Source organism: Pungitius pungitius, chromosome 11 (genome assembly GCF_949316345.1).
Source record: "Pungitius pungitius chromosome 11, fPunPun2.1, whole genome shotgun sequence".
Classification (NCBI taxonomy): domain Eukaryota; kingdom Metazoa; phylum Chordata; class Actinopteri; order Perciformes; family Gasterosteidae; genus Pungitius; species Pungitius pungitius.
In genome coordinates, this window is record NC_084910.1 from 14,557,262 (window position 1) to 14,575,574 (window position 18,313).

Consider the following 18,313-nt stretch of genomic DNA (forward strand, 5'->3'; position numbering starts at 1 on the left):
CCTTTCTAAATGGCACACATGTACAATTGACAAGATTGAAAGAGTAGAAACAAGTGACAGAAATAGTGACTGTATTATAGATATCCATCTCTGTTGTTTTTAATAGTGCACTGTGATTGAGAAGAGTGGAGTTTTTAAACAATGCCATTCGTTAAATTTAGCTGATAAAAGCTACCTCGCCCTCTTTGTATCACATGAACACTTCGCGCTGTATTTATAATTGAATGACAAATGACTGTGACAAAAGTAAAGTAGATTCGCTTCAGAAAACTTAATTAAGTTACATTTATTCAAAACCATATAACTATCAACTGTACATTGTGTATTTGAATAATTCATATATTTATATGATTTTAGTAATAATTACAATTTCATTACAGCTAGCCCACTACAGACAACTTTATGGCATGATCAATAGGGGATTTTTACCTCGACATTTTCATATACAATTAGTCTATAACTCCATTGTCCAAGCTATAGCCATCGACGACAAAATTAGTTAAGAAGGTGAACTAGTCTCTTTAATATTGCAAGTAAACATTTGGGACAAACAACTGCATTTAAAAGTGTTACAAGCCTTCACTCAATATGCTGTGTTCACATTCTCTAGCTGTGTAAGCAGTGTAGTTGTGGTAATATAGCTGCATTGTGTGCTCAATGAAAAATAAAAAAAAGAATCAAAATAAAGGCCTGGTGAGCAAAAAGTTTGACTCCGATTTCTGCAGTCGGGTTTCAACAATTTTTTATCAACAGCCATAATTTACAGGCTTATTTTACAAAGGCATTGATTTGTCCAGGCATGACCAAGTCATACAGTATGCGGATGGCAACCCAAGCAAGCGGCACAATATCTCACTGAATGATACTGCACATGCTAATGATTTATGCTTCGTCCAGACCAAAAACAACCTCAAGTTTTACACACTTCCAAAACTGATTCATACAAGACATGTTCCTCATGTCGGTTCTCAGATCTGCTGTTTGATTTTTACCAAGGAGCAAACAGTAATTCGGAAAAAATATAATAATACAACAATTCTTAAGATACTTTAATTTAAAAAACAATTGATCACTTCATTTCAACAGATTAGTTATTCTGCTGGATCATTTCTCAAGTTATTTTACCACCATTCGATTTATCAAGTGTGGTGTGAGGACACAGCTGCTGGATTTAGTGTTTTGCCCTCGTTTGGCAGGATTTTAAGGGTTTTGTTATCAGTGAGTTCCACCTTTCAAATGCTGTGAGTGTTCAGATTGAGGCATCTGTTGATTTAAAGCAAGGAATACAAAGTGATCCATGTAATATAGTATCTGGGCTGTTTATACTAGTGCATCCCTTTCTAGAACAAGCATTGTATCAGATTCTCGTTACTGTGTTGATGTAAAAGTTGCGAAGCATTCTAGTGTCGTGATATGTGTACTGCCTCAACTATTCCTACTTAACAGAGGCATGTGAAGCCCTCTACACTTTAATTGTTGATTACTCAGATAGTGATATTTTCTAGACATCTATGTGAACTTAAACTTTTCAAGAAAATGTACATTCTGAAACAACTGTATAAGAAGCTTGCTTTGTTCAGATCGTTTTATGTTCAATGTTTAAAGTTCAAAATCATCGTCGTGCAACCAGTCTATAAAAACAGGCAAATTATGTAAAAACGTCAGTAATGGTGACCGTTCAACGGTTCCATTGCTCTTACTAAAGTAATTACACTCAGAAAAGCTTGATCTCGCTGTTCTACATCGAGTCACTTGGGTAAAGGGTCATTGATGTGTACATTTGCCCAGATTTTCTCCACTGATGCTTAAAACAGTGTAAAGTAGTGTGCTCAAAGATAACAGTAAGTAAGTGAGTCTACCAGTTGTCTAATTACATAGATGTAGCTTTGCTCTGATGTAGTGGACAGACACCATAGTAGGTGGAAAGAGGCTCATGTTCCGTTCACACCACGAGCCACACAGGAAAAGTCTTCATTACGATCGAAGGCCTGTGACAAGAAGCAACAAATTGCTCGTAGTGTGAACACAGCAGGTCTCTTAAATATGTAAGAGCAAGTAAGGGCAAAGGTAAAACTGTCCAAGGAGGGTCAGATAAGGCATTTCTTTCATGGACGGAAGTTTAAGTTTGACATTGGGATGGGTTTGAAGATACAGGGCTAATTTAAATTAGGCTGTTGAGTGAATCTCAACATTTTTTTTAAAGCATTTCATGTTTAAGGACGTAATCTGATTTATTTTCATTTTATTAAAAGGCAAAATCTAGTTAGTGCTTCTCTGCATGCATACAACTAAGTATACATCCAACACATGCACTATCTGCATAAAATAATTCCACAAACATTCGATTGTTCTTCCCTTCCAACTATCCCAGGCTGTGCAGTTTTCATGCTTGGGTACGCTTTGCGTAATCCAACAGCTGTGCAATGAGGGGCATTTTTCATCCATTTTCAAATTCTCTATTAATCCCTGCAGTCATGCTTAAATGATGGGCGGACTCGGTGCATTATCCCTTTCATTAAACCCCGGGAAAGCAGTGTCTGCAGTCCTGGCTATTTTTAGTCTCTCAGATACCCCGTCCTCTCTTCCAGAGTATGGAGACAACAAAGATTACATAATTTAGTAGAGAGCTGTTTCCCTCAATCGGCTCAACCAATCGCTGATTAGAATCTGCTAATCTTCACCCCAGAGTCACCAACGATGAGACGAGCCAAGGAAGGATGAACCTGGGAAATGTTAGGATGAAAATGAAATTATTACCAATGATAAGACTTTCAATTCATTAAAATAACTTTGCCATTATTAAAATGTAGCACTTGAAAGCATGCAGTATATGTGCAAAATAGACAACAAATCTCATTACCAGTTAATAAATAAAAGTAATCAGAGGTTATTGTCAAACATAATGTAAAAGAGATCAATCATTTAAATTGTATCCATTTGAAATTAGCTGCTTTTTCTGTCTACTGTTTGTCATCATCGGATCAACCCAAATTAAGAATATAATCTCTGGTGCAGCAGTACAAAGGTATATTACAGTTACATAATCCCTGTGCTTTACATGAGGGGAAATTTGGAAGGAAGCAAAAGCCTTAATCGTGGCAAAATAAGGGCCAGCGCCCATTCAATCAGATACATCAAAAGTTAAACCTTGTTCCCCGGCTGACCTGTGCTTGAAGAGGCCCATAGGGCACCAGCTCTCCATCCACAGTGAGTGTCCCCCGTGTGGAAAGAGGCTGCAGTCGGAAGGCCTTGCAGGTGATGTGGCTCACATACGGAGAGGTGACGGAGTGGTGGGTTCCTCTTTCCATGGCAAAGAACAGCCTCAGAAGAGTGGCTCTGGAGATCCCCGCCCGCACAAAGGTCAGGTGGATCAGCCCATCGTCAAACCTGGCCTGGGGTGCAGCATGAAGATCAGCCCCAAGGTGGGACTGATAAAGGGCCAGTACCAGGACAAAGTCCCCTTCAATAGTGACCCAATCTCTGGAGGGAATGGGTTGGTCGAGAGGGGGTAACAAGTTGTCCCGAGGGACATTCAAAAGTGAGACCAAAGGTCGGCTCTTCAGCGGCCCTGCTGGCTCACCAACGTCAAAGTTAAAAGATGAGGACGGTGTACGTAGAGACGGTGACGGCGAGGTGGAATTCGGGGTATTAGGACGGGGCACGAGGTAGGACGATGAGTGCGGCGAGGCACATGAAGGGGAAGATGGCGGCGTGGGAGAAAGTGACAGGGAGAGGGACGGTAGTTTAGGGGGGAGCGAGTTTGAGTGGGAGTGCTGGAGGAGAGAGAGGGGCCTCGGACGAGAGGCATTCTGGTTTTGATCCAGGGTCTTGGGCTTGTAGGAGAAAGGAGAGTGACGAAAGGGAGAGGAGATGGTGAGAGAACGCTCGCGAGCAACGTCCAGTTGGTAGGGATCCTTCTGGTAGTAGGTCCCGTTCAGATCCATGTCCTCCACCCCGTAGGAGACGCCAGAATCTGTGTCGGCCTCCTGACTGAGAGGCTGGTTGAAGAGAGTGTCGGCTATCTGGCTTGAAGGTGCTGAATTCTTTCTCAGCGTCTGTCGGGCCTCCTGATGGCCACCTGGGCATGTGACACTACCCTCCTGCCCTTCTTCCTCTCGCCCCACATTTACCTCACAGTTTTTTTCCAGCTCTCTTGCGCGCAGCACTCTCTCCCCCTCAGCAGAACCCCCGCTGCTTTCCGCATCCCTCCCCCTGCCGTCCTCCTCCAGCTCACTGGAGTCTTGCTCCACCTTTCCCTCATCTTCCCTGTCATTCTGGATCCCGGCCAACAAAGGTTCTACTCTTCCCGTATTGCAGTCTTCCCTTTCAACTGATTCTGGAATCTCCAAACATCTCGCTGACCTCCCCTCTTCTGCTTCCATCTCCCCCTCCCTCTCCCGCTCTCTGTCCTCTGCCAAGCTGCTTGTCCTGACTACACCAGCTCCTCTTCCCCTTGCCCTGTCCCTTCTCCTCTCCCTTTCCCTCTGCCTCTCCTCTTTTTCCCGCTCTACTTCACCCATACGCAGACTTCTCTGTTCACTGATGCCCATGTCGGAGCAGGTGCGATGGATAGGAGGTCGACAAAAGCCGTCCAGGCCTTCCGTGATACTGCGGGAGAGCGTTCTTCTTGGCAGAGGGGGTGTGGCATCCGGCGATGTGTCGCTACTAGAGGGAGGCAGGAAGGACAGACGACCTTTGTAAGATCGAAGAGAAGCTATGCGCACCAGTGTGCCCAGGGTGAAGCGTGCAGATCCCAGGCCACGATACCTGGAATAAGGAAACATTAGCTCACATCATCCTCTGTAAGAAAACCTATTGATATTGGAGGGGGAAATAAAGTAACGTTTTAGATGAAAAAAGCAAATGTTCTGACAGTCTAAGCAATTACACACCCACCTCTCACTCTCAATGTCCACATCGGACACAAAGCCCCAGGCAACGGAGAGGAACGAAAACAGTCTCCTGGGTGATGCAGCACGGCTGTTGATGGACGGCGGAGGGCTTGTTGTCACGGAAATCACGTCCATGGGTCGGACACCACCTCGACAGAGCAAAAAGCAGCAGTTCAAAAGAAGGGGCTCCCGAAGGCACATGTCATACCTGAGGGAGATAAAAAAAAGACAACAGGTCCTGTGAGTAAAGAAAAAGAGAACTTTGCAAACAGCAGATTAGTACAGAGTAGTTCAGCTATTGAGAGACAAATGGGTCTAGATAACAAGGTGAGGACAAAAGCAGCCAGTCAGCTGTGTCTGTGATGAGGGTTTGCCCTCTGCATACGTTGAAAAGCTAATCTTGTCTACTTCAGACTTGGCAGGCGTATTTATGGACCACATAGAGTGTCAAAGTTTGTCCTATTGGACACCCACCACATTCAATATTGAACAAACAAACACAGCTGTGCAGCAGTGGAGGCGGAGCTTCAGTGCTCTGCAGATTAAGTTGAGCAGGTCATTTTGGCAGTACAAAAAACGTTTTGAGAAGATAACATGTCCAATGTGGGATGTGACAGAGTTAGGTCAAAACCTACTAAGGCTGAGCTTGCGAACTTTACTGTATGTCAACTGAAACTATTGATAATAGTTTTTCTGGTAGTTCCAAAGTTTTCAGTAAGAAATTACAGACACGCTATGAGAATAAGTTATCCCTTTTCTGCAAACAAAGCCTAATCATTTTCTGGTTTCACATTGGGCTGGAAAACAATATTGGACTGATTCTAACCTTTACAGATATGAATGAGAAGCATGCTTACCCTGCATGGTGATTGACGGAGCCAGCCAGTGCATTCCCAGATCCACAAGGAAGAATTCCAACAGGGGTTTTTATTGCTTGTTCCCAGTCAGGACGCTCCATCAGCCCATTTATTACCTGCAGGAACACGGCACAGAGATATTCTTTGAAAACCATTTCTGTCAACACAATTTAACGTGCCCTAAATGTCCTAATAATCACTTAGTTCTACCATGGTTAGCCCAACAAAAAAAAGACTCACCTCGTGCAGCAGGCCATCTCCGGAGACTATTATGATGCCGTCCCAATCTGTGAGCGATATCTCTCTGATGAGCTCTCTGGCATGGTTCTGACGCTCTGAGACATAATAATTGAGTCAACACCGGCTATATGTGTATGCATTATATAAATATATGATGTGTATTTTCCCTCAATGTGTTACCCGTCTGTATAAGGTTGTAGCTGATGTTGGCCTCTCTTATCATCGGCAGGATGTGGGTCTGACACCACTGCATTGCCTGGCCTCTGCCACTGAAGGGATTGACCAATAACATTAGTCGCCTGGGACGAGGTAGCAGACTTCTTGAAAATTCTGTATGAAAAATAAAGAGGGTACAAATAAGATCAAACTTACCCAGAACAAAGAAAGGAATGCGCAAAACAAACCTACAGGGAGCTATCGGATGCATTCAGGGTCCTTTATATCACCTCATAGGATCCACGTCACACTGTATAATACTGCCACCCAAAAGCGTGTCTGTTAATCAATTTAAATTTAAATACAGGGCAAGGGACACAAGTACTATTCAGAATATAGGAATTAAATAAAACAAGGTGGTGAGATAATCAATTCTCAATTATCTGTCTAACTGGAGCGCAAAGGCAACATTCCCTTTCTCTGCTCTTTCATCAGCTTAGTTATGGATAATCATTGACAATGCAACAACAACACTACAGCAAAATCAAGCGAATCAACAGAAAACTCAGCTAACCGCAGCTACATGGTTCATAAGCATAGGAAACGTACGGAATCAAGACCGCAAGTGATTCAGATATGGAGTGAATAGATGAGGGAAATATAACAGAGATGATAAGGAATGAAGGCTATGTTATCAAAGTGGAGTTGACACAGGGGTTAAACAGGCCGGCAACACTGAGAAAGGTTGATTTGTAACAAAGTATGAATGAGGCAAGAGCAGACCAGAGACAAACAGAGTCACAGGAAAGAAATAAAAAAATGATTGACATTTTTACCTCTGGGAAGGAGACAGTGGTGTGATAGGTAAAGACTGAGGAAGACAAATGATGGAGAGATTAGAGAGTATTATGGGTTTAAGATTAAGTCTACAGAAGAGGAAAGACAGAGGAAGAAATGGGAGATGGTGGCAAAGTGCAGGGGGACATTTAGCAAATACTGGTGTAAAAAAATAAACACACACAGTGAAAGTAAACCCTACGCGGGTCTTTGCTATCTGTCGAATTATTGAGGCTGGGGGATACAGTGCTTGGGAATGGAGATGGGGAGGAGGGCGAATTGCAGCAGCCCCACCCCCTCTGTCTCTACATTTGACACTAAATGATAGGGGCCATGTGTGCAAGACAGATAAGAGAAACAAACAAAGAAATATTAGTTAACAGTGAGCAGTAGTTGGGTTAAACAAACAGTGAAATGCAAACTAAATATTCTGTAAATAAATCTCACATCCTCTTATGATGTATTAAGGTTAATCCCCCTTTGTTTTCCTAGCTTAACCCCTAAAATGAAGCGGGTGAGAATCAGAAGCCATTTATTGCCACATGTTACACATGGAGGAATTTGTCTTGCGTCACTGTGACATTGGCAGGCATTTACAAAGGAAGAATTAATCAATGTGACACGAGGCGACATTGTGTCAGTAAACAGGAATGCAAAGACTTATTAATGGTCACAAACAATGAGGTCAACCGAAGTAGATCACACATCTACATATAAACTAACCATTTTGGCCATTTGATAAAATGCGAACTCCACATGATATCATTGACCAGGATGACTAATAACTAGCAGTTGCATGCCTCCCCCATCAAGTCCAGTTGCGCTTAGCATCCACGTCTGTCCAAAAAGGTATCACTTCTTCTTTATGAGACATTTTGTTTGAAATTGCGTATACGTCTTCAAATCTTGACCAAAAACCGGCTTTGAGACGTCATTGGGGCTGTGACCCATTTGTGATCAGTTCTTCATTTCAAATCTGTTTGTGCCTTCAAGCGCTTAGGGATTAAAATAAGACTACTTGGGGCTTTAGAGTGAAGGAACAAATATGAGAAATAAGAGCAACGTTGTCATTCATCATTTGCCAATTCAAAATGTAGACATATCAAGGTAAATGGGAAACACACGTAACTCCATCTATTAATGGCCCAAACAAACAAGCCTCTTCTGAGACGCACACTCACCCGTGTCAGCAGTGACGGTCACACCTCTGAGTAGACACTGCACGGCAGCAGACCACCTCTCAGCCTCACACCTGCTTTCTGCCAGGTAGGCCCTCACTTGCCTGCGCCGAGAGACACCTTTCCGTCGTTTGCCCGGCGGGTACCAGTACAGCACCAGAAGAGGAGGCGCAGGGGCGCGAGGGCAGCTGCACCCCACTAGCTCTGATAAAGGCAGCAGGAGGCGGGCTTCCTTCCCCGACTTTGGTGACAGCCGTTGGATATGTATGTGGGTGTGAGTGAGGGTCAAGGCATAGTTGGAGGCCGGAGAAGGGGAGGCGGCAGGGGAGAGTCCCCCCGAACCGCCGGGGCTGTTGGGGCAGCTGTTATTGTTGCTGTTGCTGCCTGAAGCCCAGCTGGCAAATTGGCCGTGAAGGAGGGCTTCTGCTGTGGATGGTGAAGACGGTTCTGGAGATCGCATCCTCGCTGCTAAAGTGGACAGTTACAAAGCTTAAGAGGGGATTTGAAGTAAAATAAAAATGTATCTGAATGCCAGTCTGGGAACTTTATCCCGAAAATCTTCTCAGAATCATTCTCCCTCTTCGGCTTTAGGCTTCAAGAGACAAGAGACATGTCCCAAACCAAAAAGTTTCTGCTTCCGTCTGTCCAGTTAAGAAGTATGTGTTCATTTGAAAAAAAAATCAAACCCGTGATCCAGTTTAAAGGTTCCTCTAGTAGAGTATTTATCCAGTGAAGATAGGAACGGCTAAAGATCTTTCTTTGTGTCACAGTTAAAGAGCTCCAATCACAGCTTGATCTGCAGGGTTGTCAGCTTCTACAGTTTACTACCAGTGGGAAAATGTGTCAGTTGCACACCAACATAGTCAAAGACAACATCAATTTAAAATGTACATTTTCCACAACAAGCTCGGTCATTCAAACAAACTTGTTCTTCACAAGTTTGCATCGGTAAAAAAAAAGTGTTTACATGACAACCCCAAACCCTTCTATTACAATAACAATATAATGTCAGCAGAGAAACTCCTCGGAATTAACAATACATCATTAAATAATTACACAACCGAACAAAAAATTAAGCTGGACTGCTACATATGAATAAGACAAACAATTCAATTCAATAAATGCACGAGTAATGAATTTTGTGGAGTGTGTTTTAGCATGGTGTAATTAATGCGACAAAGATATGATAAGTGAACGCTTTTTCAAGACCTTTGATACCTGTATTGCTATCTTTAATCTCAGTGACATAGGAGGCACAGAGGAGGAGTGGCTATACTAATCCCTTTACAGTAGTGGAATACAAGTTTCAGCCAAACAAATACTCCAGCACACTAGTTTGTTATCCGTTTTCCCCAAGAAAACTATGTACGACAGGTATGGACTCGACAAAAAAATAAAAACAAAACAAAAACAAAACAAAAGACACACAAAGAGACAGGTCCAGGCCGGCCCTTAGTTTAAGTCATGGTAGTGTCCTTGAGTTGAGCCTCACGTTCCCTCCCTAAGATCTTTGTTCCTGTACGAACACAAAAGAGTAGCGAAAGACAAAAGTCAATTGTAGAAGTTTTATTTAAAACGTATCAGAACTACAATGCATCAGTAATCCACATTTGTGGAGCAGAGAAAGCAACGAGGTAGTAAAGTAAACTAAATAAATTGAATGGATTGTGCCTGAAATTCAATGGGATTTTCTTGTGCATAGCATACTATTTCTGTACGATATATTGACAATTAGAGGAGATAAAGTACAGAGAACAGCCGTGATCAGACAAAGATATTAAGGCTCAAGCAATAAAAGACCTACCATGCCATTTTACTTAATGACTAAGAGTCACACATCCTCATCCGCCTTGCTGAGACAACACATTATTTTGCATAAAGCTAAAATGCGGATGACCACATCTGGTTGGTGTTCTTTTTTGTGAGCTTGTCTTTAATGGGATTTGCGTAAACAGTGCCTCATTCACAATTGGAATCTAGGATTGAGATTTTCTAAATTGCTGACCGACATGGTGGTTAGTTTGAGAGGTTTTCCACTATGCATTACCATGGAACAACAAGTAGTTTCGTAACGGGCCTGTTAGAAATGTAATGAGCATTAGGAATTGAAATTGGGTTTAGAATATACTGTGTACACCATGTGAGATTGTTTACATAGTAGGATCATAAATATACAACAGCAAGATGACAGGCTTAAGTAATTTTAAAGCTCCAGGCCAGCATAGCGCGGTTAGTGCATCAAAGTGCATCTACTGGACTATCACCGCGGGACTTCGGTTTACTCAAAATTAATAAACTGGGCAAGTCTTTCTTTCAAGTTCCATATCAGCCAGGAAACATTATGCAAGCAGTGGTGTAGACTAAATCAATACTTGGCTGATGTCCTGTTTAGATAAACACACGCGCGCACACACACACACCAAACGGAGCTCTCTGGTGTCCATTGTTGCACCTTAGGTCCTCGTAACGCAGGGCGGGGACACCCAGAAATAATGGCAGCAGGCAAATTCTGTGCCCAAAACAATGAACCTGTTAAGTGACCTCGGGGTATTTTGGGTCGACTACCTTGTGTTTTATTTGATGCAGGAGTATTCCATACACGAGTGTCGGGTATACCCTTAGAGACACTGTCAATCACTTGGCTCACAACTCCTGATATGAAGTAACGTTAAAAGCGAACGGTTCCACTTTAACGATCCCAATGACATCCAAACTAACGGTGACAGGCTGTTAGCCCGCAGAACAGCTGCGCTCTTGTTGGGGTTTAAAGGCCATTCCTACATAGTTACATTTTCCATCATTGTTAAAGCCGGTTAAAGAGGTATCTGTCGGAAACGCAGGCCGTTAAAAGCCACGGAGACCCTCGTTAGAAATCAACGCGAATAGCCGCTAGCTAATGTGCGCACAGCCGCTAACGTCTTTTTCGGTAAACTGACAGCGGAGTCAGTTAGAATGCTAACGTTAGCATCGGCTAGCAGGGTTCTACCCAACACGTAACTGAAGTTTAAGCCAACTGACGACGCTATTAACGGTTTTCTCTTTAAAATAACTAGACACCCACATTGCGCGTGCTGATAATGGGGCCATTTGATATTTTACATTTGGTTTATCAATATGCTCACAGATGCAACAAAGTGAGCGCAGAAAGCGGTATTAGATGACAACGTTCGGCTAACGGGATTCCTTACGTCAACTGCTGCCTTCTTCAGGTTGTGTTTTTTTTGGTCAGCCCCAGCATAGAAGCAAAGTGAAATGGTGTATTTCAAAGCAAAATACGAAATGTACCTCATGTTGTCTTCCTCCCCCCCTCATGACGACAGGTAGTCGCTTGCTCTGGAAACTATAGCTCGGAGCAGGAAGTGTCTGGAGACGCAGTCGCGGCAGCTTTGAGCGGCGGACAGGAAGTCCAATGGCGATAAGGAAAACACTGCAACACCCACCGACATTCTCCAATCACTGACTAACCACTTCCTGGTCAAGTATTCAACCCCCCCACATGGACAACTCCATCAATACTGATAAAACGTAGTGACGTCAGAGATACGCCGAGACCATGGTGTAAATAAGCATAATCTATTTATTGAGCATAATCCTGGGACGTTAACCAGAAATCACCTGCTGCTTAAGTGACATGTATTTCTACGGGTATGCGGGCCTTTTCATAAAAAAAACCACCAAAAACAACTTCGTACAGTCGATCTTTTATTTGTATCCGATTGTATGGAAAACACATGACACAGACTAGTTCTTGTAGCCACGGCTGGCTCTGCGGCCACGAGCTCTCTCGAACTTCCTGCCCTTGGAGCGGATGTAGGGCCTGGGGAAAAAAAAAGAATAGTCAAGTACAAAATTCACCCAATACACAATCATTAACATGGTCCAATAGTCATTTAACAATAACCCCTCTAACTTGTGTGCTAAACACGCTCAACGTTTTTGACAAAGCACAGATAGTAACTCAGTGGCATTGGGTTTCTTTTCAGACTTTAAAAGGAAGTGTCCCTGTGGAATTAGTTTTGAAATACACATTTTAAGCATGACAGCATAGGCCTTTAAGACATTTTACATTTAAATAGGAAGAGTGAATTGTAAAAATAATGATATATATACTATTGCTTTCAGATATTGAGACCATGTTCTTCGTTACACTTGTGCTTTGTTGTCGACCTAAGTGTGATTACTTAAGCAAATTTGAACGATACACAAAGATGTCAATGCCTACACATCAAATTAACTCTGCTTTAAATCAGAGGCCATTTTTATTTCTAGTCACTTCGTATTGACTAGATAGGTAAACTACAGACCCATTTGATACCCTGGTAGATATATATAAAATATAATTTGTTGGGACGACGTAATGCCAACACAAATACATCAACTATACACATACTTTGTGTGGCTGTGGGGAGTTCCAGGGGCTTTTCCGAAGTGTCTGTACACCTCTCTGCCTTTACGGGGTCCTGAAGAAAACAAACATGCTCAGATTAAAAGCAAATACAAATGTTATACAGCGTCAATATACATCTTATTTAGCCCACAAAGAAAAAAGAATACCCATCAGATTAGTTTATAAGACAGAATGTGTCTGCATAGTAATTAAATATGTATCTTTATTTTACTTATGTTGACAGTTTAAAAAACAAATTGATCAATGATCAAGTCTAGGAAACGATTCTACGGTTTTCAACATTTGGTAATATTGAAAATTTTGAGCAGCCAGTCATACCAAACACCATATTGAGATACGGGTCTCTTAGGTTGGACAAATAGATATATGCTCCATCACAAATTTGGTAATCAATTTCCATGAATCTGTTTAGAATACAAATAAAACCTGCTGTTATAATACTGCATTTACAAAATACATGTAACATCTTCTAAGCAGCAAAAAAATAACAGTCCAACCGAACGGCAGGACACATAAAATCATACATCCACAAAACGCTCTAAATATTCTACTGCAAATTTAGACATTATCTAATAAGTTCCCTTTTAGAGGATGGCACAAAATGTTTGGACGGCATTAATGTCTGAATTGTATTTCCACCCAGTTTTCTCCAAGCGCATGCATCCAAATCGTTGATTAACATTTTTAGACGTGAACGCACTATAACAAACGTGCTCTACCGTATTGTTGCATTCCCCATAAATGCCTCCCTTAAAGCAAATAAAAGGCCAGCATGTAACAGCCATCTGTATTAATAGGAGTCCTCAAAAATGTTCAATGAAAAGGAAAAATACGTAATCCCTTTCATTGTTGCACAAAGTCAAAAATGCCAGAAAGTACCATGTGTTTGTGTGTATAATTTAACATGTGTCCCCCAATGGGAATGCTTATTGCAGTTCTCAAAAGGACTGCGCTACACTACCAACTTTGTAGTAAATGTGAGCTGGATTTGTAGACACTGGTGACCCAAATTCCCACAAATGGACAGCGAGGGCTTCCTTCATCTTTGATCCACATCGTGGTATAATAGGACTTGAACTAATGTTTAGTTACCTGACAGCAGCACTGTGCCTTGTCCTTTGGGAGAAGCCAAAGCCAACTGGTCAAAGGTCATCACCTGACCACCTGCTTTCAGGATTCTGCGACGGGCACCATCAGTTACCCTCAGAGCACAGATCTGTGGGAAGACAAACAGGAGGTTAGGACAATTTCAGATGGTTAGAGGCAACACAGCACTGATATTGATTCGGAGTTGAATGAATGGCATTTTACGTTGCAAAAACTAAACAGAGGTCTGCCACAAAAAATGGGTACCTTGAGCTTGGGGATATCCTGAATCCTGACATCATCAGTGACTGATCCCACAACAACAGCGGTTCTGTTCTCACGGCCAGGCATCTTCATCTTACGGATCTGGATGTTATGAAAGCAAAGTCAGAAACTCTGCACATACGATCACGTCCGAACAACTGACACAGGGCGGATACACCTTCAACATCAAGTCTTCTATTCTGTGCATAACATGCAAAAAGCCAGTTAACTTTATTTCAACATTTAGGATCTAAATTCACACTTGAGTTTTAGCAAAATGTCCGAACTCAAACCGAACTGTATCATTACAGTCAGGCTTGCATCCTTTACATTGCAACGTCGACAAATACAAATTTTCACTCCAATTTAAACTTTCCAACTTTGACTCAACTTTAATGACCATGGAAACAACATTTTTCATGGTAACCGTATTTGATGTGTATTCATATCCTGCACACAAACTGATCAGTTGGTTTTGATTTGCGCGTGGACAAAAACATTCAAACCAAATGTTCTATATGAAAAGGAGACATTTGAGAACTTACCAGGCGCGAGATGGAGATGGGTGGCCTGTGGGTCCGGCTCATGAAGAGCCTCCTAAGGATGACCTTGTTGAAAGGAGCATTTGAGCGGCGGGCCAAGAACCTGTACAACTGTGAAGAGACAGCATATTATGGATAGGAAAATCATGCAAGATTGGATGTTGACTGGGTGGAAGTTAATGTGCTAAGAAAAATAAATATTTACTTCTATTGTTTGTATTTTTTGTGTGTGTGTAAATCATAATGACTAAATGCAACTTACCTTAACCAGGAGCCTCAGGTAGATATCCTGGCTCCTTGGCTCTTTCCTGTGCACCTTACGGTCCTTGTTGTGTCTGATGTCAACTCCCTTGGAAAGTAAACAATCACATGAGTACAATAGCAAAAATTGGGTTTAATAGATAAACATGCAGCTCAAAGAGGTATAAGGCTAATCTGAAGCATTAGACAGACTACGGGCACCCCGGCTCCTCTCACATTAAAATCTAACACCACACAAAAACAACGAGCAGAATTTAATTGACAAATGATATTGAAAACGATAACGTCTCTTGAATTAAAGCAACATGCAGGTCAACAAGTAACGTTCGCACAGGCCGGTTCACACGTTGACACTCCACAGCTAACTGCTATCACGAGCGACAACGTCACGGAATTGATATCTCTTTATGTCTGAATTGGCCATTTCGGAACAAACTATCATTATTGGGGAAAACAGAAACCACGAACAATATATTCTGCCCATTAAAGCGCTTTTATAGCTCGTTTTGAAGCGAGAACCGGCCGCCGTACGACTCCAACGTTACGTCGGTAACAAACAGGGTAAGCTAGCATCATTTAATGATTCAAAATCGGGAAATCACGCAAGGATTGTAAAGTAAATTATGTTTTAAACAACTAAGCAACGTCACTATAAACATGAGATGTATAAATTTGGAGGATGAACGTGGATAGTCAAGTTATTGCATTGAACATTTTCTACTTGCAGTACCTACCATCTTGGGCTCAGAACGAAAAGGGAAAAGGAAGAGCCAAAGTCTCGCGATAAAGACTTTGCTGAAATCTCGGGTTTCTGATTGGTTGAAGAACAAGCACTTCCTGCAGGACAGCGCCTCCAGCGGTTAGAGGAAAAGCTCATTACTCATCTATAGCTCATCTGACATTAAACGAACTACCTGGCCTATTTGTTTGGGTCCCTAAGCCATGACTGGAAAGTTTAAAAAATAAGCACACATTGTGAATGTAATATTTATACTACTTAATTTTCTACTACTTCTACTAATACTACTAATTTTTCTTCTACTATAACGGAATCTTTCTCGTATAAATGCAATATGGATTAATCTAAATCCTCATTAAACTGATTCATCTGTTATCTGAACATTAATTACTAGGCCCTTTGCAATTGCCTACAGATTTATTTATGCATTCTTACCATATGGTCTGTACTGTCATATTGCACAATGCGCTGTAATGGCATTCCACTTAAAATGCAATTCTGACAAATATCCTATTTGCAGGAAAGGAATATCGTCTGCTAACGTCTTCTTCATCAACATGAGGTTCTTCTACTTTCATCAAATTACTTTCATGTTGTTTATGACCGAAGGAGCGAATTCCACTATTACAATTTCCTTCTCGATAACAGTTTCAAAGGAAAAGAAAAAAATCACATTGGAAAAAATTTAAAGACCAGCTTTTATTTTGACTTTGGTAAAATCAACAGAGTCATTCACAAGGCACAGAAATAATTGAATGAGGAGTTAACAGCTTGGTTTTTCTTTGTACTCTCAGAGAAATGTTCACTAGAACATGAATACCAACAGGCCTAAATCTTTTAGAGCACACATTCTGGCCTTAAATAAACCTTTTTCTAATGTCACAGTCATTCTAGTTTCCTCCCAGTTTATTCAGGTTTGTGGCCACTCTGCCCTCTGAGGTGACACAAGAAGATAGTGAAAGTCAGTGCGATGCCTCCCAGAAACACTGTCCGTGCCACAGGGGGGATGAGGGCAAAGTTCACTGCCTGAGGTGGTGGAAGAGATCAAGAATACATCATTCTACATTTGTATATGTACTGTATGTTCACATGCCTGTCAATCTGTCGCCTGAAAGGGACCCATGATGGGATGAATAAGAATATCTTACCTGCATTGTTGACCAAAATACCACTCCAGTCTAGAGAAAAGTACAGAATATGTATTTATGGATACAAACCAGCAGACAGAGGGATATTTTTTATGGCATTATGAATAAATAGCAGTCTTCGGTCAACAGCACCTTGTAAGATGTCCAGAAATTCAGTCTCCAGTCTTTGAGTGGGTCATCTTTGTTTTCTAATAGACTTAAACCTAAAAGGTAGAGGTGCCTTTTAAATATATCACTGATTCTATTGATACATTTCAGACAGTATCGTTCAAACGTTCAAGTAATATGTATCGGATTCATAGGTTAACAAAAGAGAATATACTATGTTGCCAGATGTGCTAGTAATAATGCAACACTCCTTTTCACATCATCGTCACTTTTGAAAACAATCTATGCAATTTCCTTGAAAAACTAAGTAATAAATTCCAGATTAGATATACAATTGTACTCAACTGGTCAACAATTCAATCAATTGTTTGTGTAACCATTAGTGTTTTATGTAGTGGATGAGCCTGTGAAATCCAGGCCTCCAATTCAGTGTTCAGTATACAGAGCAAAGTCTGCAGAAATCAAAGCCACAGTCGGTTCTGGGTTCATATTCCCCCAATTCTAACCAACAAACTGTAGTTACAACTCAGTATACCGTATCTTCAGAATAATATGGGAAGAAGAGGATATTTTACACAACACACATATTACATCGGCTGCTTTTTAAACATATATTGGGGTTTTAAAATAAATTATGTGAAAACAAATGCTATTTTCTTAAACGCTATTTGCTAAAAGAAGCTCTGCGAATTTGACCTAAATAAGCCTTGCAGCATAGGCCTGCTCACCAATATAAAAGGCACTGATAGTGAGAGGAGCTGCGACCAGCTGATCCACCACAACCTTCCCTGTCACTGCCTTCACTCCGCCTCCGGGCAGCATCCTCTCCAGCCCTCGGAGCCAGTGGTAGTTGAAGTTGGCATGGAAACAGAAGCCCACTGTTGCCACCCGAGCCGTCTGACGCCAGTCGATGGCGACCGAATCCTCTGACTTGGATCCCGCATCCAGCACGCGCTGTTGTATTAAGTCGGCAGAGGCAAACAGCGTTGTGTATCCCAGGACGTTACTGATGTACGGATGGGCCTTGATCACAGCCCAGGCCCGGCTCATGGTGCAAAATCTGATCAGAGACAGTACCACGAAAATACACTCAAGCCACTGGGTATGACTGACTGATTCACAATATGGTATTTCAAGTGAGGAATGCTGTGACATGCAGAACATATTGAGTGATCAATGATGGGCAATACAACATGACATAATGTCACTCACTTTTACTGATCGAAAATAGTCTAATTACAGCTTTTACCCAAGAAGAAGTTAAACCTACCTTTCAGCGCAGCTTTTCTCACCCCCTCCCTTTATTTCCCTAGCCAAAGAACCACAAAGCTCTTTTCGGATTGGTTCTGTTGGACGAGGAGGAGGAGCTGAGATGAAGGTCTTCTCACCGGGTCAAAGTTCTGTCGATGTAGAGAACGTGTGATAAGACCTTTATCAGCACGCTGGAGAAGGGTCTGAGGAAATAACATGTGAAAAACGGCAGCAAAAAGAAGAGAGGTCCCGTCAAGCTGTTTTACTCATTTCTACACACGTAGACTGATATGAGCGACTGAATCTCCAGTAGTATCCATTGCAAACGTTACTTTATCATCAGAGT

At 41.9% G+C, this 18,313-nt stretch overlaps 3 protein-coding genes across 3 annotated transcripts; all 3 read right to left on the reverse strand.

The window, feature by feature from the left end:
• Nucleotides 1–261: 261 nt before the first annotated feature.
• sphk2 (sphingosine kinase 2) lies at nt 262–11,616 on the reverse strand. Its single transcript, XM_037452761.2, has 8 exons — nt 11,446–11,616; nt 8,164–9,676; nt 6,170–6,319; nt 5,990–6,084; nt 5,750–5,865; nt 4,897–5,100; nt 3,165–4,767; nt 262–2,723 (listed from the first exon to the last, which is right to left on the reverse strand). The coding sequence occupies exons 2-8, from the start codon at nt 8,618–8,620 to the stop codon at nt 2,661–2,663; spliced, it is 2,688 nt and encodes an 895-aa protein (XP_037308658.2). The 5' UTR covers nt 8,621–9,676; nt 11,446–11,616; the 3' UTR covers nt 262–2,660.
• Nucleotides 11,617–11,849: 233 nt separating this feature from the next.
• On the reverse strand, nt 11,850–15,915 carry rpl18 (ribosomal protein L18). The gene is made up of 8 exons (XM_062565536.1): nt 15,896–15,915; nt 15,456–15,558; nt 14,723–14,809; nt 14,464–14,571; nt 13,922–14,020; nt 13,661–13,784; nt 12,551–12,620; nt 11,850–11,977 (listed from the first exon to the last, which is right to left on the reverse strand). The coding sequence occupies exons 1-8, from the start codon at nt 15,913–15,915 to the stop codon at nt 11,902–11,904; spliced, it is 687 nt and encodes a 228-aa protein (XP_062421520.1). The 3' UTR covers nt 11,850–11,901.
• Nucleotides 15,916–16,158: 243 nt separating this feature from the next.
• On the reverse strand, nt 16,159–18,108 carry si:ch211-120k19.1 (uncharacterized protein LOC563199 homolog). Its single transcript, XM_037454292.2, has 5 exons — nt 17,987–18,108; nt 17,445–17,776; nt 16,741–16,811; nt 16,609–16,638; nt 16,159–16,486 (listed from the first exon to the last, which is right to left on the reverse strand). The coding sequence occupies exons 2-5, from the start codon at nt 17,764–17,766 to the stop codon at nt 16,367–16,369; spliced, it is 543 nt and encodes a 180-aa protein (XP_037310189.1). The 5' UTR covers nt 17,767–17,776; nt 17,987–18,108; the 3' UTR covers nt 16,159–16,366.
• Between the last annotated feature and the right edge of the window lie 205 nt (nt 18,109–18,313).

Bases quoted from the DNA above. Each gene is read 5' to 3' on its own strand.
- rpl18 (XM_062565536.1), bottom strand. From the start codon at position 15,915: ATGACAGTACAGACCATATG. The intron at 15,559-15,895 runs GTAAGAATGCAT...GCTGTCCTGCAG, and splicing joins ATGACAGTACAGACCATATG to GAAGTGCTTGTTCTTCAACC. The intron at 12,621-13,660 runs GTAACTAAACAT...TGTTTTCTTCAG, and splicing joins AGGCACAGTGCTGCTGTCAG to GACCCCGTAAAGGCAGAGAG.
- si:ch211-120k19.1 (XM_037454292.2), bottom strand. From the start codon at position 17,766: ATGAGCCGGGCCTGGGCTGTGATCAAGGCCCATCCGTACATCAGTAAC. The intron at 16,812-17,444 runs GTGAGCAGGCCT...TCTACCTTTTAG, and splicing joins TATCAGTGCCTTTTATATTG to GTTTAAGTCTATTAGAAAAC. The intron at 16,487-16,608 runs GTAAGATATTCT...CCACCACCTCAG, and splicing joins TATTTTGGTCAACAATGCAG to GCAGTGAACTTTGCCCTCAT.
- sphk2 (XM_037452761.2), bottom strand. From the start codon at position 8,620: ATGCGATCTCCAGAACCGTCTTCACCATCCACAGCAGAAGCCCTCCTT. The intron at 5,866-5,989 runs GTGAGTCTTTTT...GTGTTCCTGCAG, and splicing joins GAGATGGCCTGCTGCACGAG to GTAATAAATGGGCTGATGGA. The intron at 2,724-3,164 runs GTCAGCCGGGGA...AACATTTCCCAG, and splicing joins ATGGGCCTCTTCAAGCACAG to GTTCATCCTTCCTTGGCTCG.